Below are 25,337 nucleotides of genomic sequence, written 5' to 3'. Positions count from 1 at the left end.
GGGTCTTCATTTCCCCCAGTAAAAGAAGGAGGCTCCGCCTCCGGTTCGGGGCCATCATCCTCTTTAGAATCATCTTCGGTTCCTGAATACTCAGAACTAGTATTCGAGGAGTCAGTTGCAGCAGGCCGAGCAAGAAGGTTCTCACGAGCAGTTAACTTCAACTCCCGGGCCCGGGAAATGTAGTCATCGATATGGGCAATACCTTCTTTGGCCTCCTCCAAAGTCTTCCTCTTCATATGATACATGGCGTAGGTTTTCTAGAAAACAAGGGATCTTCTTGGTTCTGGAGTTTTGCTCGGAGTTTGTCAATTTTGGCATGAAGTTCTTCATTTTCAGCCTTCATCGCTTTAAGTATGTAATCAAGTTCAACGTTGCTGGTTGTGTGAAGCCGGTTTTGCTCCATGACTCTCTTGAGCCTATCTTCCATTTTGGCACTCATTTCCTTGGCTGCATTGACCTCATCGATTTTGGAGCATAAGTTGGCCTTCAAGTTATTAACTTGGTCCTCGAAGGAGGACTCACGTTCGATGACGGCAGCTACCGCATCATGAAGTTCGATCCACTTACACTTAGCCTCTTTGAGGCCTTCATGCAATTGGGCATCTTCTTGGATGTGGGACATTTTATCTTGCTCGGTTTGCTGTAACCAAGACTTAAGCTCGTTCATATTTGCAACTTTCGCCTTCAACACTGGGAAGCACTTGACGAGCTGATTTCTTTCAGCCAAAAGTTGATCCTGCTCAGAAGAAAGTTCTTGTTTATCTAAGATCAACCTTTGTAGGCCCTAAAGAACAAGGAGGTTGGCCTAAAAAGGTTAGAATCAAGGTTATTATTGAAAAATATAAACGGAAAAGAAGATAAGAGGAAGTTAGAATGATACCTGCGCCGAACAATGCATACTGTTATTTATGAGACACTCCCCGGAAAGGGAGTCCATCTTTCTCCAATCCTTTGTTGAAGCCAGGCTTCATATTGGCAAGCTCCACTGACTTGGAGAGAATGTGGCACTCTTTCGAAACTGAAATAGTGGCGGTCCACCTTCCTCGAGGATCTTGAGAAGGTGTCGAGTGAGTGTTCCCTAAGTTGGTGCTAGTGGCTAAGGAACAACTGGTGTCGGTGGGTATGGAGTTGTTGGTGTAGATAGAGGTAGAAGGAGTGGCGGTTGTTGTTTGCTCAGAAGTTGATGGCATAAGGAGATCGGGGGATGAGCTCATTTAACCAGAGACGTCAACCGGGGTCAGAAAGCGAGAATCGGCATTCTTAACCGAGTCCATTTCCCTAGAGCACCTGAACTTCTTCTGCTGGTAGATTTTGAAGCTCCCCCGGCTGAGCGTCTAGTTGAAGGGAATCCTCTTCATTATTGGCTTCCTTTTCATCATTGAGTACCACTGTGGCCGGCTCGATTGGTGTTTCTTTTAGTCTTTCCTCCTGAGTCCCAACCAAGGAGGAACGTCTACTCTTCGGTTTCTTATTTTTGGGTTGGGAACTCTAGGAGGAAGCACCCTCATAGGGGGTGCGAGTATATTGACGAGCCCTCCTCCGGTTAAATGCACCTTGCAACACTAATGCAACTTCCCCTGGGTCATCGAGGTCATCAATGTCAGGAAACACAATAGAACCCCTCGGAAGCCTTATACAAATAAAAAACCAGTTAGTAAATTGTTCCTGAGTTGTTTTACACATATAAGATTGAAGATAAGAAGAATTTTGCTTACCATGGTTCTTGTCTTTCCACCCGTATTTGGGAGTTGCATCACCGGAAAGTAGGGGGACAATCTGTTTGAGGTAAAATTGGTTGGTGATAGTTGGTCGAATGGAGAGGTGACACATGGAACCAAAGACAGACAAAATGTGAGTTAGCAAACAACTCATACCGGGTGAAAACTGTATAGCCAGTATCGGATGGATCCCAAAGGAAGCATAGCCGATAATAGAGATTCAAAGGTTTGACAACGAATAACAGTTAATGAGCAGCCGTTATAGAGAATATCAAAGCCAATATTTATGTACCCATCAATAACGTTTTTATTATCATTCAAGAGGAGCTTGTTTTGGGGATCTTGTCTATCTCAATAGATCTATAAATAGGAGAATTAACAACCATTGTAGGGATATGAAACATTCTGCACCCAAAAGCTATAACCAACTATCTTGTTACGCAAAAATTGAAAAGTTTTACAATTGCTTTTACGTTTGTTCTCGGAAAGGCTAAGTTTGGAGTCAGGCTGTTATCTCCTCTATTTTAGTCATTAATCTAATTTTTGTTCTTATTTATTTATCACTTTGGATCACATCGATTTGTTTTCTATAAATCACACTATAAATTCAACTATAATATTATACGGGTAAACCGTCATGCTTTTAGAGCTAAAATGTGATTAAAGATTAATTTACCATGTAGTATAGTGTATGTAATTCATCTAATGATAGCATCACATCCTGCCAACAAAATCAAAGTAAATATAACTTGAGGTCAGTAACGTACCTCATTGTCTGCTTATAATTCTAATATAAATTGAATTTGTTATGCTGAAGCCTCTAGCTTGAAATACCACCAGATTGAATCGGAAAGAAAATAAACTAAACTCATGTAGTTAGAGACTCATGTTGATAACATGTTATAAAATAAAAGAAAAATAGAACAATATTAAACAAGAGTAAACAAAAGATGTAGAGAGGAGGAGAGGACTTTTCTTCTTATTTCAAGTATATAACCTATGAGCGAAAGTGCTCTATTTATAGTTACAAAGGTTTCCTCAAATTACAACAATTAATGGGTTTATTTATTTGATACATGAATTACCAAAGAAGTTACGGAAGGGATATCCACATTCACAGGATTTATAACATGTTCAAACTAATTTTTCTTTTTTTAATCAAAATCCACTATAAATACTAGTGAAAGATATATTTCATTTATTAAGAAAATAAATAAAATCTAACGGCCACTGGAGACGAATTGGAATAAACTACATCTATAAAGTATCTTATGACTTTTGACTTCTATAAAGTATTTTATGACTTCACATCTGAAGGTGACCTAGTGGTCATTGAGTGAGAAAAGACCTTAAAAGATTAGGCTTCAAATTTTATTGATATCCTTTTTTATACGTTTAAACCTTAGTGAGAAAGTTAATCAATATCTATGATGGAAGGTGCGACATGCACTTGATAGCATATTCGCCATTAGGGGTGGAAAACAGGCGAGTTAGTTCGGATATAGGTTGGGTCAAAAACGGGTAATGTAAAAATGAATAAATTATCTTACTCGAACCCATATGTAATACGGATAAAAAATGAATTGACCGGCAATAATATGGATATTCATATTTTTACGACCCGAATTTTCGACCTCGAGGTCGTGATGGCGCCTAACATCTACTGCTAGGCAAGCCAACATCATATAACCAATTAACCATTTTAACAATTTAAAATAGAGGGATAACAATTATTAATGAATAATGAACCTGTAATGCATAAGATAATATCCATAATACTCTACGGCCAGTATAATCCCTAAAATTCAGAGTCACTAGTACATGAGCAACTAGAAGTCTACAAGTGTGATTTGAATGAAATACAATTATTCGAAATGAAATAAACAGTAAGATAGAAAAAGATAGGGACTTCAAGGGCTGCGAATGCCAGCAACTCTACCTAAAGTCTGCGATGTAGGTATGATCTGAGCAGAAGCACCGCTGGGACCAATACCAATATCTGCACAAGAAGTGAAGAAGTGTAGCATGAGTACAACCGACCCAATGTACTCTGTAAGTATAAAGACTAACTCCGATGAGGTAGTGACGAGGATATGACAGGACACCTACTAAAATCATGTGCAAATATATACATAAAGTAGCAAAAATAGAAAGTAGAACAATAACTGGGAGGAAACAAGTAGAAAGAGGAGTCGATAAGAATGACAAGTACGAAATTACCATGTAGCCTTTTTCCAAAATAAACCACAATGCAGTCAATTAAATCACCAATTCAAAAAATAAATAAAGTAGTGAAATCAACACACGACATCACCCTTCGTGCTTTTACTCTCATCCTCACCATATATTAAAGATATGATATATGAAATGGCACGGAATCACCCTTCGTGCTTGAATCCTCACAATCCCTCAATCAATGATAATAATATGTACATAAAGCACGGCAACACCCTTCGTGCTTTTTACACTTCCACATCCTGCAACAACACAAATCTGAATAGCAATGTAAGGTGGGTAGCAAATTTCACTCCAATCATAGTGTCATGATAACCAAACTCAACTTTCAAAATCTCAACAACTTCAAAATAAACAATAAATATGAAGACGAACAATTAAAGAAGGATTAATCTAACTAAGGCATGGAAAACATAGTCAATGAAATAACATAATATAATAAAATAATTTCCATTCGCATGCTTTAACTCAATGACAACGCATATATACTCGTCACCTTACATAGACGTTGTCCCCACACATAATTCACGTGGAAAATAAATCAACAAGTCTTAATCTCTCAAGTCTAAATTAGCCACGACACTTACCTCACTCCGCATCCAAGTCAATCAATCAATCATGACCTTGACTTTTGAACAAGCCTCCAAACCGACCAAATCTAACCAATTATCGATCAAACAATTCAAAATAAACATTAAAAACTGCCCACGAAGGAAAAAAGGTTCAATCTTTGATGAATTGAAAAAATTAACAAAAGTTAACCCCGGGCCCACTTGGCCAAAATCTGATTACCCATTCACCCCTGAGCCCAATTATATGATTGATTTCGAAATCCGACCTCAATTTGAGGTCTAAATCTCAATTTTATAAAATTTCCAAATTCTACCCGTATACCTAATTTCTACCATGGAAATCCTATATTTGATGTTAAACACACATGATAGGTAATGGGAATTGAAAGAAAGTAGATTAGAGTTACTTACCAATGATCTTGAAAAGAAGAAATTCTTGAAAAATCACCTCTAGTGTGTTTAGGGTTGAGAATTGGTATAAAATAAGCTAAGTCCCGATTTTCCCCTCTTTCCATGTTAAACACATGAAAAATAATGGGAATGAAAAGAAAGTATATTAAAGTTACTTACCAATGATTTTGGAAAGAAGAAATTCTTGAAAAATCACCTCTAGTGTGTTTAGGGTTGGGAATTGGAACAAAATAAGCTAAGTCTTGATTTTCCCATCTTTCACCTAGCTGCGAATGTCGCAATTGCGAACTCTTGTTCACAATTATGAACATCGCAATTGTAAACTACAGGTCGCAAATGCGAACTGTGCCCCAGCCTCCATAAGTCGCAATTGCAACCAAAACGTCACATTTGCGATGTTCCATCCAATCACAAATGCGACCAAAGGTTTGTATTTGTGAACCTGCCCAAGCCCTGTGCTCAGTCGCAAAGGAGACCAAGCCATCGCAACAGCAAAGTCGAGATGTCCTCAATTCAGAACTTTTCTTTGCAATTGCAGACTCAACTTTTTAAAACCGGAGTTTGCATTTGTGAACAGGTCATTGCAAATGCGAGACCTGTAGCCCAGCACCAAAACTAACGCACACCAATTGTGATGACCCGACCAGTCGTCTCATGAGTTATCGCTCCGTTTCCCCCATTTCTACTTCTTTATGCTTTGTTTATCCGTATTAAGTGGTATCGGGTTGGTCGGATTGAATCCGGAATGATTTTAGTAAGGTTTGAGACACTTAGTCTCTTTTGAGGAAGCTTAAATAGGAAAAGTCAATCGAATGTTGACTTATGTGTTAGAGAGCTCGGATGTGAGTTGCGATTGTTTGGTTATCTTTGGGAGGTGATATGGGACTTAGGAGCGTGATCGGAATGAGTTTTAGAGGTTCAAAGTAGATTTAGGCTTGAATTGGCGAAGTTGATATTTTGGTGATTTTTGGTTGGTAGGTGAGATTTTGATACAGGGGCCGGAATGGAATTCTGAGAGTTGTAGTAGTTCCGTTGTGTCATTTGGACGTGTGTGCAAAATTTCAGGTCATTCGGACTTTGTTTGGTTGGATTTTTGATCAAAAGCGGAATTCGGAAGATTTTGGTAACTTAGGATTGGATCCTTATGTGTTTTGGTTGATTTGATGTTGTTGGGGGTGTTTTGAAGATTGGTACAAGTTTGAATAAGGTTTTGGGATATGTTGATGCCTTTGGTTGAGGTCCCGGGGGCCTCGGGTGAGTTTCAGAGGGTTGAACGGATCATTTTAAGTTGAAGAAAATTGCAGATTTTGGTTTCAGTTGTTGCAGGTATTTTACCCTTTGCGTTCGCGAGTGGACCCTCGTGTTCGCGAAGGGTCAGTTGAGGAAGTTGGAAATTTAGCCTTCGCATTCGCGAAGGGCTGGGCATCTGTGCATCGCGTTCGCGGGAGTGTTGTTGCGTTCACGTAGAAGAAATGGGCAGCTGAGCTTTAGGGGAATTTAACACATCGCTTCGCGATAGGGGGAACGCGATCGCAAAGGTCTGTCTGAGTAAAACATCATGTTCTTGATGTGGTGGTCCCGTTCGTGAAAGAGGAATATTGGTCAAGGTATTTTGTGCTTCGCAAACGAGAGGCTTTGACCGCGTTCACGAAGAAGGATTTCAGGCCTGGGCAGATTGTTTAAATACTCGTCTTGTCCACGATTTTGGGGTTTATTTCCTCCATTGTTGGTCGTTTTTAGAGCTTTTTGAAGGGTATTGAAGAGGGATTCAAGGGGAATCACTTGGAGGTAAGATTCTTGGACTTAAAACTCGATTCTAATGTGAATTCCGCCTAAATAATCATGGAAATTAAGCCAAAAATTGAAGAACTAGGGCTTGGAAACTTAGACCTTTGATTGAGGATTTGAAGGACCATTTGAGGTCATATTTCAGAACTTTTGATATGTATGAACTCGTGGGGAGATAAGGAATCTATTAATGTAAAACATTATCGAATTCTGAGACGTGGGCCCGGGGGTCGGGTTTTGGTAATTTCGGGATTTATATTGTAAATTGATTATTTTCGCTTGGACTTCGTTTTAGCATATTTTGACGTCCTCGTTCTGATATTGGATAGATTCGACGCTAGTGGAGGCCGATTCGAGGGGAAAAGGCATCGCGAGCTAGATATTTGATCGGTTCAAGGTGAGTAATGATTGTAAATAATGTTCTAAGGGTATGAAAACCCGGACTTGCACATCGTTGTGCCATATTGAGGTGACACACACGCTTGATGACGAGCGTGGGCTCGTGCACTATTGGATATTGTGACTTAGTCCATCCCGAATGATTATTTTTCCGCGTATTTGACTGAAATCTATTTGCTACCATCATGATTTGGGCTGAATGCCATGTTTGGGCCTTGTACCAACTATTTGAATCCTTCGGGGGAGTTTTACTGGTGTTTCCTCACTGTTTTGACTTTATACTTGAACTCAGTCATGTTATATTTTACTGTTTTTCGTACTCAGCCATGTTTACTCTGTTTTATCACTTACATGATCTTTTAAATGATATTTTGGGGCTGAGAATCATGTTTTACTATTGCCCGAGGGGCTTGTGAGGATTTTGACTGAGTAAGGCCGAAGGCCTATATTGTGAGGAAACATTTGATACTGATTATGAGGCCGAGGGCCTGAGACATGTACTCCACGAGGTGGCTTGATTGATATGAGGCCGAGGGCCTAGTGATGCCACTAGGTGGCTTGATATTGCGCTTGGGCCGTAAGGGGACCCTCCAGGAGTCTGTAAACCCCAGAGAGATAGGGTACCCATTGTGATGTGAGAGTAAGCCCGAGGGGCTGGTATTGTTTTATGTTATTGCTCGAGGGGCTGGTACTATTCCATGTGATTTCCCGAGAGGCTGGTATTGTTCTATGTGATTGCTCGAGGGGCGGATTTGTTGATATGGTGCCTTTATGTGTTTATCTTTTCTTAATTTCATGTGAATTACCATGTTTAATTGTTGAAAAAGGCTTTTCATGAAGTAAATTTTGAGTTAAAGGATTTTACCTATCTTTCACTAGTTTACTGTTTTAAATGGTTTTACTGCTTCATTATATCAAGCTTTGTGCCTTACATGAATTCCCGCTTTCAGTATTTATTTATGATTATTGTCACACTTCCTTTTTACCTACACCCCGCGAGGGGTATAAGGGAGTTTTTCCAATTAAAGGACAATTGAAACGGGATTGTTTTTATTTATTAAATTCAAAGTCGCCACTTGGGATAATTTATGGTGTCCTAAGTCACCAGTTTAAATCCCGAATTGAGGAAAAGATTGACTCTGTATTACAGTCCGCAAATACAAAAATCCGGGTAAGGAATTCTGTTAACCCGGGAGAAGGTGTTAGGCATTCCCGAGTTCCGTGGTTCTAGCACGGTCGCTTTGATCATACTTGGCTTATTAAAATTGTTTAATTACTGATTTTAGAACCTATGTGCATTTACCTTTCACCGCTTTTTAATCAAGAAAATTATCTTGAAACGGGTTACGCGCATGCATACCCATTTGTTTGGCGCGTCAAAAATCATGTCACGCGAACGTGTCCACAATTAATAATGCTTTATTCATGTTGAGAAAATTGGGCCGAAGTTGCGCATACTCCGATTTTGCTTTTAGAATCGAACTTATGTCACGCGAACGTGTACACAACCACGATAGTATTTTTATTAAGATTAAGATTGTTTCGCCCAACGTTGCACGGACACATACGTTGGTCTTAATTCTGGAACCCGTACTCATGACACACGCAACAAAAAAAATTATTAAAAAGGTTTTACGCCTATCAAGTTCTTTCTCAACCTATTCATTCTTAGAGTTTAGCCCAATAGACCTCTTTTTATTCCAATATCTACCAGATTACCTCACAAAACAAACCAAATAATCATTCCAACAAGCACATCATGAGATATTGAATTTAGAAGCTCTTTGTAATCAAATTACTTTGAAACCGACTAGGAGAAATTAACAGCATATTGAGATTTGAGACCAAGAGAAGTCTGTATCGTTAAACACACGAAATCATTAGCCTGATTACTAAAGCTCAAGATTTTTGCATCAATATGTAGTACTTTATATATGAGCAAGAGTCAAAAATATATTTTCTTCCTACTAAAGTTAATCCATGTGTACTATTAACTACAAGTTGATTTTGAGGAATAAGACAAAGCTACCGCAAGCACTATTTGAAAGGTCCCAACACATTTTATCTAACGTTGAGATTTGGATTTGGGTCACATAAATGCGCACCCGAGTTTAGGAAGGTAATATTATTAAAATAATGCGCCTAAAGCAACTACGCGTTTATAAAGTTGCAAGGGCCATGAAATTTGTTAAATGGCACGCCTGAATTCTAAGGATTTTTAAAAAAAGAAATAATTAAATGATGGCTCATGCATTTGAGATTTTATTTGGCACGGCACACTCAATTCCAATTCTTAAAAAGGAATTCAAACTACATTTGGAGAGTCATAAACTGTTTGTGTTATCTAATACGGCTCGCCTCTAATCTATTCTTAAAACCCAATTAATTAACTAAAGAAAGTTTGCAAGACTTCTACTTACATAAACAAAATCGCAATCCTACTAATTAGCAACCATCAAATTAAAGGGCCATAATTATTCGGCCAATTGGTATGGTAATCCATTTTAAAGAAACTAAACACAATTGATTTGTAACATTGGGGAACTGGGCCAGTCTTAAAACGAAATTATACCAACCTCGAATAACAGTGAAGAACTCTGTTTTGAAGCAAATATAAAAAAAATCTCATGCAGTAGGGCCTATCACTTTCATTTCTTATTAATTTTAAAATTCTGGGCCCAAATTGAGCCCAAGCAGAAAGCCCAAATTCTTTAAAGCCTCAGAACCAACACCAATTAGACTCGACATCGAGTCTGTATCGTGCTCAAGTAATGGCTGAGCAGCAAAAGTTCTGAATGAACCTAAATAGCTAGTCATAACATACAAACAATGCCAAGATTTTGAAATAAAAAAAAATTAAGGATCCAATTCTTGAGAAACTATACATCATATGATTCTAAATTTTCAAGGCCCTAAATTAACTTGAAATGCTGATATTTAAACCTTAATTAAACCTCATGTTGACCAAATTTGTAGAATTTAAAACCATAATTTTAAAATAACCAAATCTGCTCGATTGACATACAAGCAACAGTAGACAACCAGTGAATCATTTTCAACATAACGAAACTAACTTGAATTTCCCCTAACACTGATAGTCACCAAACCAGTACAATAGAATCTGGTTCTCCCATGAATTCCAGAAAATCATACTAAAGCTTTCAATATAATCCTTGGACATTTTAAACTCATTCAGGAGCAAATGTAAGCGCAGAACATGCTTGCAAAATACTTCGAACCATACTGATCTCAAATAAGAATCATACGTACATGTCCAATTACCTATACATACAACTACTGAACATACACAGCAGAATCATACATACATGTCTAATTACCCATACATATAACTACTGAACATACACAGCATTAAATGTGCAAATGCTAGCTTAGATAACATCTAAAACTACATATCTATTACAGAATATTAAAGCAGTATGAGAAACAGGGGAAACTAAGTTCAAATGCAGCCTGTATTCAATCAGTATTCCACCTGTTTTACATGTTCAACAATCACTCATTATTCATGGGCTAAGAAGGTACCTGAGATTGAGGGGACAGAGAAATAAAGAAGGATCAAGAATTTTTGAACAGCAGAAATCAACAGCAGCAACAATACAGCCCAAATTCACCAAATGAAACCAGAAAATTGATTTATAATCCAATGGAACAGTAGTCTTTAACACAATTTGATCAAAACTGAGGCTCAATGGTACAGTAGAGAGTTTTCAGCCGATTTATTGGATTCTTATTTCTTAAAAATTGTATTTTTCAATACTTTCAGAATATCAGAATGTTCTTCTCCTCTCTATGTCCGTGTCCCTTAACACCTCTCAAGTTCAACATTTTTATAGGCATTCATTTTAGTGTATCCTCCATTATCAATTCACTTTTTCATTTTTAACTACCCACTAGCTTAGTGCTTTCTTAATTTAAACAGCTATTGCAATCCCAACCCTACCACTATTAGAAGCTTCTTAAGTAGGTAAACACTTGAATTATACTTATATTAATCAGTTCTTATCAACATAATTAAACAAGAAGTTAAACCAAAATATTGAACTAATCCTAATTATTCTGACTAAGTGATTAAACGAAATACAATTTCAAAGTCTACTGATATCCCAATTATACGAAACAAATCCACAAAACCAATCTAAAGAAACAAACAGTGAACAGAAATAATTTATACCAGAGTACTGATCAAATTTCAATTGAAATTGACCAAAGAAAATGAGAAGAGGGAAATGACCATTGGAATAAAATTAATCAAACAAACACAGAAACATGAAACAACATACCAATTAAACTGGAAAAGCTTGGTACCCTGACTTTCCGATTCCATCGCCAAATAATGTTAGTCACTTGTTCTTCGTCAAAACAAGTGAGTAACACTATTTTGTGACGAACTCGGCTCTAAAATTATCATCAGTCTTGAGTTCAGGTTTGTCTCTTGGATTTAAGATTCGAGCAGATTGAGCCCCATTCCAAGGAAACTAGTTATGGATTAGGGAATATGGAGTTGTGGTGATCAAGGGGTGTTAGTTTGGGGTCAATTGGAGGTGGCGCCGCCACCGGAGAAAGTTAGGGCGGCGCTAGGGTTCATCCCTTTGATATGAAATTCGAGGGATTCCAGGGATATTTGAGGGATAAGGTTTGTGGATTTGGGAAGAGGGGAGTGAGGGGATTCTATGGTGTAAAGATGGGGTGATTTAGGCCACCAGAACCGCCGTGAGGCGATTTCCGGTGGGCGGAAGGCGGGAATTCATGGTGGCGTTATATTTGGTCTCTGATGAGAGATGGGGGGGATGAAATGGGAATGGCCAGGTTTGGGGGGGGAGGTTTGATATATTAAATGTTTGATTTAATTAGGGCCGTTGGATGATTGGAATCCAACGACTCTGATTAAATCGTAAATGGGAAACGGGGTCATTTTGGTGTCATGGGGCAAGACCGGTTCAGGGGCGGGTCATGGTCAGATACGAGTGATGGGGCGAAGTTTAGGTCGTTGGATGTAGATGAATGGACGATTGAGATCGGTTGAAATCGAAACGACGTAGTTCTGTCCCTATACTACGTCGTTTCGCTGGTCTCAGAGACCTGAAAGTTTGGACCGGGTATGGGCGTATTTTTTTTGGCCTGCAGATTTGGGTTTAAAGAACAACCCAAACTTTGAATTTTCATTTCTTTACTTTTCAAATTAATTCCTTATTTTCTTGTTTTATTTTTTCAAAAATTAAAATCCTAAATTAAGTTATAAAATCAAAATTAATCTTAAAAATACCAATTCACTCTAAAGTATAATTAACATGAATAATTAGACACTTAATTAAAAGAAAAGCACACAATTTGACTAAAAATATGTTATTATTAATATTTTTTTCATTTTTGTAAAACTCCTAATTATTAATTAATCCAAAAAATGTAAAATCAAATCCTAAATGCAGATACTATATTTTTTTTTTGTATTTTTTAATGTGTTAATAAAATTAAACATGTATATAAACATATGCAAATAATTAGGAAAATAGCGTAATAATTCCTAAAATAACACATAATTAAAGAAAAGACCTAATTTTGGGAATTCTTTTGGAGTAATTCGTGTGAGACAAAAATCACGTGCTCACAGCTGCCCCTCTTTGCCCGGAAACACGAAGAGTTTGCGTGCAAAGATAAAGTGAGCGGATACGAGCGATTTTTGCCCGTTTGAATACTCCGCGGGAAGCATTTTTTGAAAGATTTGACCGAACCTCTGCTTCAAAGGTTTCCTACATATCCTTGGCTATAAAGGAATCAGGTTAATGTAGTTCGGGAAGTTTCGGTAGCTGGGACTACCATGAAGCAGTGGTTTCACTGTTACTGCTGCTGTTGCTGCCGATACTGCTTACTAACCTCCTTATTACACCATGACAAAAATGAAGAAGCTAGACTAAGCTATAATCTATCCTTTACAAAGATCTATTTTCAAACTTGGTCTTGTGACTGTTGTTGCCTTTTTGACTTGTATTTTCTTTAGAAGTTCCGTTGTTGCTGACTTGAATTGTATTTTTGAGATGCTTTCCCTCTCCTCCAAGCGGGTACCTGATTGCTGGACCTTTTAAATGTCTTCCTTTGATTATTGTTTCCTTTCCTCTGTTCTCCAGGCGGGCGCCTGATTACTTGAAATTTGAATTGTATTCCCTTGCTCTCCAGGTGGGTGCCTAATTGCCGAAACTTGAAATGTATTCCCTTGTTCTCCAGGTGGTCTCCTGATTTCAACAAAAATAGACAAAAAAATTTCTGCCCCAGTTTGGTGGCTGGGCACATATGTGAGTGTAAACTAAATCATGTTTCCAAATATCAGTAAGCACTTGAAAGATATAACTTGAACTGTACTCCCTTGCTCTCCAGGTGGGCGCCTGATTGCTGAAACTTAAATTATTGTTCCTTGTTCTCCAGGTGGACGCCTGATTACTGATACTTCAACTGTTGTTCCTTGTTCTCCAGGTGGACGCCTGATTGCTGATATTTCAACCGTTATTCCTTGTTCTTCAGGTGGACGCCTGATTGCTGATACTTTAACTGTTGTTCCTTGTTCTCCAGGTGGATGCCTGATTTTGAAACTTGGTCCATCTTCTTCTTGCAACTTCCTTTCTTTGACTTGTTCTCCCTTGTTCCTCTAGGTGGGTGCCTGATTACCAATACTTGTGCCAATCTTCCTTGAAACTTGATTTGTTTTCCCTTGTTCTCCAGGTAGGCTCCTGATTACTTGATCCCGGGCTGCTTTTTGTCCTTAACATCCGTGTTGCTCTTCCCTGTTCTGCAGACGGGTATCTGACTTTCAACAAAATAGACAAAACAAAAGAAAATTTTCTGCCCCAGTTTGGTAGCCGGGCACATATGTGAGTGCTATTTGAATCATTTTATCAAATATTTCTAACAATATGCAAGCTAGATCTCGTTATCCAGGAGGGTCCTGAAAAGGTTTAGTAAAATGCAAGTTTCAAAGCTACATTATATTTTCTAAAGGTATGACTTCAGTTAAATCTTGTTATCTAAGACAGTTTTAAAACTACATCCCATTATCCAGGAGGGTCCTGAAATTTCAAATTTAAGCTTATCTTACGAATGAAAATATCAACGCTAAACTGTACTCTCTTATACCAACACTTACTTATCTAATGGAATGCTTAAAGTTATGTCCCATTATTCAGGTGGGTCCTGAAAACTTTTATGAAAACTTTGAAGCCAACTTATTCCTTTTGGTGCACATTTGTCCAGTATTCACTACTTATGTTTCTTTTGTATTTTAACCTAGGTCCCATTTTTCAGGAGGGTCCTGAGAATTCTGCGATCAAACCTACATGGTACTTGTTTTCCTTACAGGGTGCTTCCTGAAACAAATGCCATCTTTGCCCCTGTTTCAAATCAAAGAAAATCTTGTCAGTTTAAAACGTGGCAGTTAGTTGTAGCATTCTTGCTGGGGGTGGTTTTCTCTTTGCCATGCTTTGCTTTGTCCGACTGCCTTGAGCTGGTTGAAAAGACTGTTTTGACCTTCGGACTGATCTTGACTGTAGGATCCCCCAACTGTTATTCTACCGTCCTGACCTTTCTGCCTGAAGCCGTACATCTCCCACGACATTACTGAACCATTCCACCAATATAACCTTTGCTTACACCCTATGTCCCACTTTTCATCATATTATCTCCGGCATGTTCTAGACGCATTTTGCTTTGTGCAATTTTGAATCTGGTAGTACACTCTGACATTCCTTCTTATTTGTTGAAACAAGGCTAACCTTGGAAGAGCTTTAGAGGAGTAAAATTAACAGTAATGAAATGCCACGATTTTGAGAATTAAGAATAAAGAGGAAAATCCAAATTTGGATGACTGTTGGAGATAAGAAAAGAAACTTATATTAGTGGATTCACTGGCACCAATGATCATGGTATGCATTTTAGATTAACCAGCCCAGTCTATTTAACCAATCTCCTTTCCAATTGTTTTACTTTATTCTCCAAGATTTCCATAACCCAATTTTACTTTCTGCCAACTTACGGACCTTGTTCGACTTGCAATGCCCTGAAGGATTTTCACCGACAAACCTCTCTCATTTGTTTGTTCCTCAATTCCTTGTCGCCTTATTGTGCCCGCAAAGGTTTTCACCAATAAGACTCTCTCATTTTTATTTTTTCTCGGCTTTCGTCGCCTCATGATGCCCATGAGGGTTTTCACCAATAAGACTCTCTCATTTTTTGATTTCTCTTGCTTAAACTGGAGTGTTGCCCCTGATATGAATTCTCTTTACATTGCTTGACTTGGCATCTCTCGAAGACTGATTGGGAGGTCTTTCTTTGGACAACAAAGTGGGTTATTGGAATGTGTTTGGAAAGAAAAGGGTATAAAATGGGCTCAAAACAACTACAAAATGGGTTAGAATTACAACTTTTGGAATCACATTTCTTATTACAATCACAACTTCTGCCCAGTTTCTTGCTTGGGGATCTTTTGACTTTTATTTTACTATGACCGAGCCATGAGGCTGCCTACGTATCCTTAATAGGAATCAGGTCAAACGTAGTTCACACCTGAATTTCTTTGTTGTTATACTTTCACTTTTCACTTCTTTTCTTTTCTCTTTTCTCTTTTTCTTTCTTTTCTCTCTTTTTCGTTATTGATTCCAAAAGAGGGGTATGAAAGAAATAAATAAAGATCAAAAGGAGGAACAAAGGGTAAAGTGTTTAGATAGCAGAACAAATTGCCTTCGTCATTTCAATCTTCGAAACAATGCCAAGTACAAAGAATCAATAATTATAACAAAGAAATCATACATAATATCTCTTGACTACATCGGAATTGATGGCCATGTCTATGCATTTTCCTTCGATATCTGTTAAACATAGAGCACCATTGGACAATACTCTGGTTACAATAAATGGCCCTTGCCAATTCGGGGCGAACTTGCCTTTTGCTTCAACCTGATGTGGAAGGATACGTTTCAGCACTTGCTGACCCACTTCAAACTTTCGGGGACGCACCCTTTTGTTGTATGCTCTTGCCATTCTCTTTTGATATAACTGGCCATGATATACTGCTGCCTATCTTTTTTCATCAATCAAGTTCAACTGCTCCAAACGGGTTTTGACCCACTCATCATCATCAATCTCAGCCTCAGCGACAATTCGAATGGAAGAGATTTCAATTTCTATAGGTATTACTGCTTTAGCGCCATATACCAACAAATAAGGAGTTGCACCTACCGAAGTACGGACAGTAGTGCGATATCCCAACAACACAAATGGTAATTTTTCGTGCCATTGCCTCGAACCTTCTACCATTTTTCGAAGTATCTTCTTTATGTTTTTGTTGGTTGCCTCGACTGCTCCATTTGCCTTGGGACGATATGGGGTAGAATTGCGATGTGTAATCTTAAACTGTTGACATACCTCTTCCATCAAGTTACTGTTAAGATTAGCACCATTATATGTGATGATTACCTTTGGAATTCCCAATCGACAGATGATATTTGAGTGAACAAAATCGACCACTACTATCTTGGTCACCGATTTGAATGTTTTGGCCTTAACCCACTTGGTGAAATAATCAATGGCTACCAGAATGAACCTGTGCCCGTTGGATGCTGCTGGCTCAATTGGTCCAATGACATCCATGCCCCAAGCAACGAAGGGCCATGGTGCCGACATTGTGTGCAATTCCGATGGTGAAGAATGAATCAAATCTCCGTGTATCTGGCACTGATGACATTTGCACGAAATATTGATACAATCTCGCTCCATGGTAAGCCAATAATAACCTGCTCAGAGAATTTTCTTTGCCAGCACATATCCGCTCATATGTGGTCCGCAGACTCCCAAATGTACTTCAGACATGATAGCTGTAGCTTGTCTAGCATCTATGCATCTTAATAATCCAAGGTCTGGTGTTCTTTTATACAAAACTCCTCCACTTAAGAAGAATCCACTTGCCAACTGTCGAATTGTTCTCTTTTGATCCCCCGTGGCTTGCACTGGATATATCCCCATTCTGATGTACTTCTTGATATCATGGAACCATGGTTCGCCATCAAGTTCTTCTTCAATCATGTTACAATAAGCTTGCTGATCTTGGACTTGAATATGCAGAGGATCGACATAAGCTTTGTCCGGATGGTGCAAAATTGACGCCAGGGTAGCCAAAGCATCGACGACCTTATTATGGACCCTGGGAATATGCCTGAACTCCACCAATCGAAACTGTTGACAAAGATCATGCAAACATTGTCGGTACGGTATGAGCTTCAAATCTCGTGTTTCCCATTCTCCTTGAATTTGATGTACCAGAAGATCCGAGTCTCCCAAGACCAAGACTTCCTCGATATCCATGTCTGCAGCTAGCCTTAGACCCAAAATACAGGCTTCATACTTAGCCATATTGTTGGTGCAATAAAATCGAAGCGGAGCCGTAACAGGATAGTGATGCCCTGTTTCAGAGATAAGCACAACTCCTATTCCGGCTCCTTTCATATTGGCAGCCCCATCAAAGAAAAGTTTCCAGCCTGATTTTTCAATTTGCTCTAGTTCATCAATATGCATCACTTCTTCATCGGGAAAATAAGTTCTCAATGGCTCGTAATCTTCATCGACCGAGTTTTCGGCCAAATAATCGGCCAATGCTTAGGCTTTCATCGTAGTCCGAGTCATATAGATGATGTCAAACTCTGTGAGCAAGATCTGCCACTTCGCAAGTCTCCCTATCGGCATAGGCTTTTGAAAAATATACTTCAACGGATCCAAGCGCGAAATGAGGTAAGTAGTGTAGGATGACAAATAATGTTTCAATTTCTGAGCCACCCAAGTTAGGGCGCAACATGTCCTTTCCAGATGAGTGTACTTAACCTCATAAGCCATGAACTTCTTGCTAAGATAGTAGATAGCATGTTCCTTTCTGCCAGTGATGTCATGCTGCCCCAGTACACAGCCAAATGAATTTTCCAAGACTGTCAAGTAAAGAATGAAAGGTCTCCCTGGTTCTGGCGGAACCAGCACAGGTGGGTTTGATAAGTATCCTTTTATCTTATCAAATGCTTCTTGACACTCATCAGTACATTTGATCACAACATCCTTCTTCAGCAATTTGAAAATAGGCTCACAAGTTGTTGTGAGCTGAGCAATAAACCTGCTGATGTAGTTCAACCTCCCTAACAGACTCATCACTTCAGTCTTTTTCCTCGAAGGTGGAAATTCTTAGATGTCTTTGATCTTTGATGGGTCCAACTCGATGCGTCACCAGTTGACTATGAATCCCAATAGCTTTCCGGATGGAACACCAAATGCGCACTTGGCAGGGTTAAGCTTGAGGTTGTACCTACGAAGTCTCAGGAAGAATTTCCTCAAATCCCCAACGTGGTCGGCCTGATGTTTTGATTTTATGATCACATAATCCACATATACCTCAATCTCCTTGTGTATCATATCATGAAACACAGTAAGTTGCCCCGGCGTTCTTCAAACCAAATGGCATTACCCGGTAGCAGTAAGTCCCCCATGGTGTGATGAATGTCGTCTTTTCTGCATCTTCTTCATCCATTAGAATCTGATGATACCCTGCATAGCAATCCACAAAAGATCCAATCTCACGCTTGGCACAATTATCGATCAAAATGTGGATATTGGGTAGTGGGAAGTTATCCTTCGGACTTGCTTTGTTGAGATTGCGGTAATCGGCGCATACTCTGATCTTGCCATCCTTTTTCAGCACAGGCATGACATTAGCCAACCAAACAGGATATCGAGTGACCTGAATAACCTTTGCATCCAATTGCTTGGTGATTTCTTCTTTAATCTTCACACTCATATCAGTTTTGAATTTTCTCAACTTTTGCTTGACGGGAGGAAACGCTGGATCAATGGGCAATTTGTGGACCACTAAATCAGTGCTCAAACCCGGCATGTCGTCATACGACCATGCAAAGACATCTTTGTATTCGATGAGTGCTTTGATTAACTCTTCCTGGATCTTTGGCTCGATATGGACACTTATTTTAGTCTCTATGATATTATCTGTGTCCCCTAAATTGACGATTTCTGTTTCATTCAGGTTGGGTTTGGGTTTTTCTTCGAAGTGAATTAACTCCTTACTAACCTCTTTGAAGGCTTCATCTTCATCGTATTCTGATTCGTAGTCACAATCTACTTCTTGAACTATTATTTCGGAATCAGATTGATTTTTAAGACTGGGCTGAGGATTCCTCATGCATGCCATGTCATTAGAACCAGCGTAAAAAGAACTGTACAGAAAAGAAAAGAAAAACAAAAGAAAAAATATCAGGAATGATAAAGAACTGCATTTCATTGAATGATGAAAGATAACAATGTTTGCACACTTCAAACAGACTGAAAGATAAAAAATCTGGATTACAACCATGGAATAACCCTGACAAACTGAAGGAAACTCAAAATAAACTACCAAGACTCCTTTCGAGTGGTGAGAGGAGTAGCCTTGCAATTGTTAAGCTTTGTTTTTGGCCCGACAAATTGCACTTCCGCGTTGCAAGAACCTCTCCAATTTCCACCATGTTCACACTATCGAACAACTTCTCAAATCTTTCAATTAACTCCTTGCCAGGATCAATCACAGAACTGGGAATTGCTGTTACTAAGCGACTTTTGGTACCGGACTTGACAAATGATTTGGAAAGATATGGGACTGGCTTTGAAAGGACCCATGTCTTCTGTATTAGCTTTCTGGCCTTTCTTATGTCTGCGGCAGTGGGCTTGAATCCCAAACCAAATATTCCCAAGTTTTCAGGAAGGGACACTGGCTGTATGATGCCTTGCAAAGATGAGCCCAAACCTTTATCAAGTACAAAACCATTCTTCAACATCTCATAGGCTACCATGACTGATGCGACGGTTATCTTTGGGTTTAGAATGTATTTCCCCTCCAGAACTTTCTCTACCAACATCGTGTCAGAAACCTGGTAGACCTATGGTCCCTAGTCATCTTCCATTTCAATGATCGGTACAATGGAATTGCTGCGAGCACATAAACTGTCTTCCCCATGCACAAATATTTCTTGTCTATCCCATTCAAATTTGACTACCTGGTGTAGTGTTGATGGGACTGCTTTAGCGGCGTGGATCTATGGTCGACCCAATAACAAATTATAGGAAACAACTATATCCAGCACCTGAAACTCCATTGTGAACTCAACTGGCCCTATCGTCAGCTCCAACACTATGTCCCCAACTGAATCTTTACCTCCGCCGTCAAATCCCCGCACGCAAATACTGTTCTTATGGATCCTCTTTTCTTCTATTTTCAACTTTCTAAGAGTGGAGAGAGGACAAATGTTTGCACTTGACCCATTGTCAACCAATACTCGGGTCACCACAGATTTCTCACATTTTACTGTGAGGTAAAGAGCTCTGTTGTGCTCAGTACCTTCTACAGGCAATTCATCATCGGAAAATGTGACTCTGTTTGCTTCGAAGATTTTGCTTGCTATTTTTTCCAAGTGATTCACGGAGATCTTATCGGGAACGTGCGCCTCATTCAAGATCTTCATTAAAGCTTCACGGTGCTCATCTGAATGGATCAATAATGACAATAGAGAAATTTGAGCAGGCGTCTTTCTTAATTGTTCCACTATACAGTAGTCCTGTAGCTTTATCTTCCTCAAGAATTCTTCTGATTCTTCTTCAGTTACGGCTTTCTTTACTTGCACTGGATTATCTTTAGCTCTTCTTAACTCCTCGGGAGTAAAACACCTTCCCGAGCGAGTCAAACCCTGTACTTCACAGATTTCTTCTTTGACTTCCTTCCCTTTGTACATCACTGTTACCCGTTCGTAATTCCATGTAATAGCCTTGCTGTTGATTATTGGTAACTGGGTTACCGGCTTGATAATAACCCGATCTATGAGGGAACCTTCCACGATTATGTCGGGTTTGCTGGCCACTCCTGGTACAATCACCTTCTCAACTTCCTGTTTCGTTGCAACTTTGCTTAAAGACCCCTTCTCAACTACCACAGATGGCCCAACACTTTTTTTGCTCGACTTAAGCACCGACTTCTCACCTACTGATTGTTCATCTGTCTTGACTCCACTTGACCGAATCATCATGACGGTCTGTGATGGCTTCTTGGGCTCTCCCTCCGCATGCACTATTTCGATCATATTTGCCTCTTGGTGGGCTGACATTGGATTCCTATTAATATTGGGCGCCTCAGGAGCTTGATCTTCAATTCTATTGGTATCAATAAGCTTCTGTATCACACTTTTCAAGTGTCAGCACTTTTCTGTATCATGACCCGGAGTACCAGAACAATACTCACAGCTGACAGTATAGTCAAGATTCTTTGGAGGAGGATTTGGCAGTTTGGACTGTATCGGCCTTAGCATATCTAGCTATTTTAGCCTGTGGAACAGATAGTGTAGGATTTTCCTAACGGAGTAAAGGTTTTCTTTTTCTGCAGCCTTTCACCCTTGAATGCTTGACTAGGACGAAAACTTGGTCCGGGAGTGTTTTGGTAGGCTGGTGGATGTGGATAAGTATTTTGTAGGACGGGAGCACGTCATTGAGTATGGGCAGGAGGTTGGTTGTATGCTTGTGCATGGTGGACGGAAAAATGAGGTTCTGGTGGGGGATAGTAGTGTTGGGGTGGATTGTGGTGATAAGTTTATTGGTGGGGTCGAGGTTGATTGTAGTGGTAAGGTGAACCTCTGGATCCGGACCAAGTTCCTGAATCAACCATTGCTGCTTCCTCTCTCTTCTTCTTCCCAATCCATCCTATGCCGCCCTGAATAGCCTGAGTAGTCGCTTTAATAGCCGAATAGCTCATGATTTTATTCGACTTAAGGCCCTTTTCTACCATGCCCCCCATCTTTACCACTTCGTTGAATGACTTTCCCACAGCTGAGACCAAATGGCCATAGTAAGTAGGTTCCAAAGCCAGTAGGAAGTAATCTACCATATCACTTTCCTTCATTGGGGGATATACTCTTGCTGCTTACTCCCTCCATCGAAAACCATATTCTCTAAAGCTTTCACTGTGCTTCTTCTCTAGTTTAGTCAAGGACAGTCGATCTAGAATGATCTCAAGATTGTATTGGAAGTGACAAGAAAATGCTTGCGCCAAATCATCCCATGTGTACCATCGTCCATGGTCTTGGCGGGTATACCATTCCAATGCTGATCCACTCAAACTCTGACTGAAGTAAGCCATTAACAATTCATCTTTTCCTCCAGCTCCCTTCATCTTGCTGCAAAAACCCCTCAAGTGGGCTACTGGATCACCGTTCCCGTTGTATAGATCGAACTCGGGCATCTTGAAACCTGCCGGTAATTGCACATTCGGGAATAGACATAGGTCCTTGTAGGCCACGCTGACTTGCCCTCCCAACCCCCACATGTCTCTGAATGATTGTTCTAAGCTTTTAACTTTCCTGAATATCTCCTCCTGTTCAGTATTTTTTACTGGTTTATCAGCTTCTATTGGGAGGTCAAAGCGAGGAGTATAGGAATGGGTTTCTGGAGCTTTGAAAGTGGGCTCCGAGGGGTAGTATTGGTTGTCCTGAGCCTGGAACATAGGCTCGCTAGGAGATTTGTGGAGTGTAGCTGGTGGAGGTGCTACGAAGACAGGAGTTACTGGTGGAGGAGGGTATGGAATTGGTTTAAGGGGTGGAGATTGTGGTGTATGAGAAGTGGTGCCTCGGTAGTGTTGATAAATGGGAAAGCTCGGGGTTAGATCGGTGGCAGGATGATCCTGAGTTTGAGCCGGTGGTGGAGTGAAGGTTGTATTAGCCAGGTAGGCGGATGGCGGTTGTCCTTTAGCCCAGGCCTGATACATTTCGGCCATTTGTTGTTTTAATTTGTACATCTCTTCTTTTGTGGTGTTAACGTCCAACTCTTCTCCTTCAATGACACTGGTGTCTACATCTGGGATAGACGTGATTATTTCTCCTTTGGATCTGGTTTGGTATGGGTGGGTTGCCAGTATGCCTAGGTGTACTAACTGCTTGAATTCTGAAACAACAACCAAACTTGTTAGTGATTAGACTTTTAACAAATAAACAACCACACATAGGGATGCAATGGACCTAGGCAATTAGTCATTTCTACCATGTATTTGCTCTGTTGCTTGTGTCATCCCAGCTTTTCCTGACCTTTCCCTTTTATTGTCACTCACGCCTATCTTTTATTCCCCTCCCCTTTTTTCATTTTATTCTTTTCTTTTGGTTGTGGTCGAATCTTATGAAGATTGCCTACATATCATGACCCTGCATGAATCAGGTCGAGCGTAGTTCTGGTAGAAACAATTATTATTATTTTTATTTATTTTAAAAAACGAAACAGTACAAAGACACAAATGACATTACATTTGGACAACACTTTAAGAAAATGGTTTAAAAGACTCGACATGTACTCAAACTAAAACATGACTATTATATGAAAAGCTTCAACAACTATGACTATGTTTCACTCCAGAATATTTTGCTCTCAATCACTGGAACATCTGCTCACGGCGGAGCTTGACCCGGCTGACCCCCTAATGTACGGTACATCCTCTATAACTCTACTACAAGATAACGTGCAAAAGTAGGCGCATGCTCCAAGAGCCTTTCATAACCCATCCCCTGAAAGTTCACATAACTCTGAGAAGTATAAACGGCCAAATCATGGATTTGTGCTCTGAAATCTTGGAGATTTTGGTCTTGGTTTTGCAATTGCTGTTGGCTAGTGGTGGCTATATCTTTTATGTGGCTCTCGCGATCTAAAGCCGACTCTAATTGAGCCCAAAGTCTGGCCTGCTCGAGTCTTTCCTGTGCTATCTCCCTATCAATATCTGCATGCTGATGTTCTCTGTTGTACCTTCTCACTTCTTCCAATTGTGCATGGAGCTGAGCCTTTGAACGTATCCAATGATCCTTCTCTTTCTCGAATTGAGCCATTTCTTCTTCAAATCTCATTACTTGGTGTTTTTTACTAGATTTGGCCTCCTTATTCAACTGTATGATTTTTTCCTTAGCTTTATCTAACGCCTTTTTGGTTCTTGCCAAAATGGAGTTATAATCTTGCATCCTTTCCATCAGATTGGAAATGATTTTCTGATCTTTCCAACTTCTTACTGGCGCTTCAGAGGCTTTCTTCATCTGTTGAAACTGAGCGCAGAGAGCTTTATTCTCGCAAATCAGACTCTTCTTTTTACCTTCTACTTCTTGTGCTTGTAAGTCTTTCTCCAAATTAAGGTTCCTCAGGCTTTCTTCTAAGGCATGAATAGCTGCTTTGTACCCCTTTTCCTTTTCACCCCAAGCCAACCGTTCTTGGATTTTGTCATCAAATGCTTGAACATGCGGTCTCTTTGTGGGCCTTCTTGGATCGGGTTCTGGTGCATCATCCACATGGGATCTTTTCTCAAACCACCTAGCATAACCCGGATCTATCTCACCTTTCGCAGGATCTGGAATTTGGGTGTCATCTTTCAAGTATCGACAACCATTCCAAATCCGTTGGATTAAAGCCTCGGGGAGTGTGGCTTCAAAGTGTAGCTCAATCACTTGCATACTCAAATATTCATCATCAGGCACCACTTGGTATCTCCCTAGTTGTCTTAGAACTCTCTGTGGCGCATACGGCTGGACACTTCTTAAACCCAACAACAACAAATAACTCTTTAAGGTTGACATGTGTATCACCTCTCTTACCGGGAGCCATCCCAAAGTCCACTCAATTTGACTTGCCATTAAAGATCTTAAATGGGATATCCAGGCTTCCACCCCTTCTGGAGATTTATAATCTTTTATTCTTTCTTCATAACTCTTAATGAAATTGTCCTTGCTCGGACCATACTGCATGAACTTGGGGTGATGTCAGAGATGTTCAGTCAACCACATTTGCAACAAAATATTGCACCCTTTGAAGAATTTTGCCCTGGACATACACAAAGTTAACGCCCGATAAATGTCTAAGAGAATGATTGGGGCAAGAGTGTGATGTTCTTTGGTAGTGAGGACTTGTACGACTCTGGCTATGCAAATATCAATCGTCCGCTCTTTGTTTGGGAAGACCATGACTCCCAGAAAAGCCACCATGAAAGCGAAGCGATGGTGAATCTGCTAGGTGTCCTTATTTTGTTTGTTAGTAAGGCTCTTTTCATGAATTTCAAATCCATCCGGCTTTCCGAACCTTGAATATAGGAAGTTGAAAGAACAACACCCTTTGACAATGTTGC

The 25,337-nt window shown here is 39.7% G+C and overlaps 1 protein-coding gene across 1 annotated transcript; it reads right to left on the bottom strand.

Annotated features, from left to right (window-relative positions):
• Positions 1-232: 232 nt before the first annotated feature.
• On the bottom strand, positions 233-22,094 carry LOC138886082 (uncharacterized). The gene is made up of 4 exons (XM_070167111.1): positions 21,996-22,094; positions 21,001-21,372; positions 1,288-1,428; positions 233-784 (listed from the first exon to the last, which is right to left on the bottom strand). Exons 1-4 carry the CDS (start codon positions 22,092-22,094, stop codon positions 233-235), a joined length of 1,164 nt encoding a protein of 387 aa, XP_070023212.1.
• Between the last annotated feature and the right edge of the window lie 3,243 nt (positions 22,095-25,337).

The sequence above is a fragment of the Nicotiana sylvestris genome, chromosome 2 (assembly GCF_000393655.2).
Source record: "Nicotiana sylvestris chromosome 2, ASM39365v2, whole genome shotgun sequence".
Taxonomy (NCBI): Eukaryota; Viridiplantae; Streptophyta; class Magnoliopsida; order Solanales; family Solanaceae; genus Nicotiana; species Nicotiana sylvestris.
Note: the sequence above shows the minus strand (reverse complement) of the source record. Positions and strands in the feature narration are given on the sequence as shown.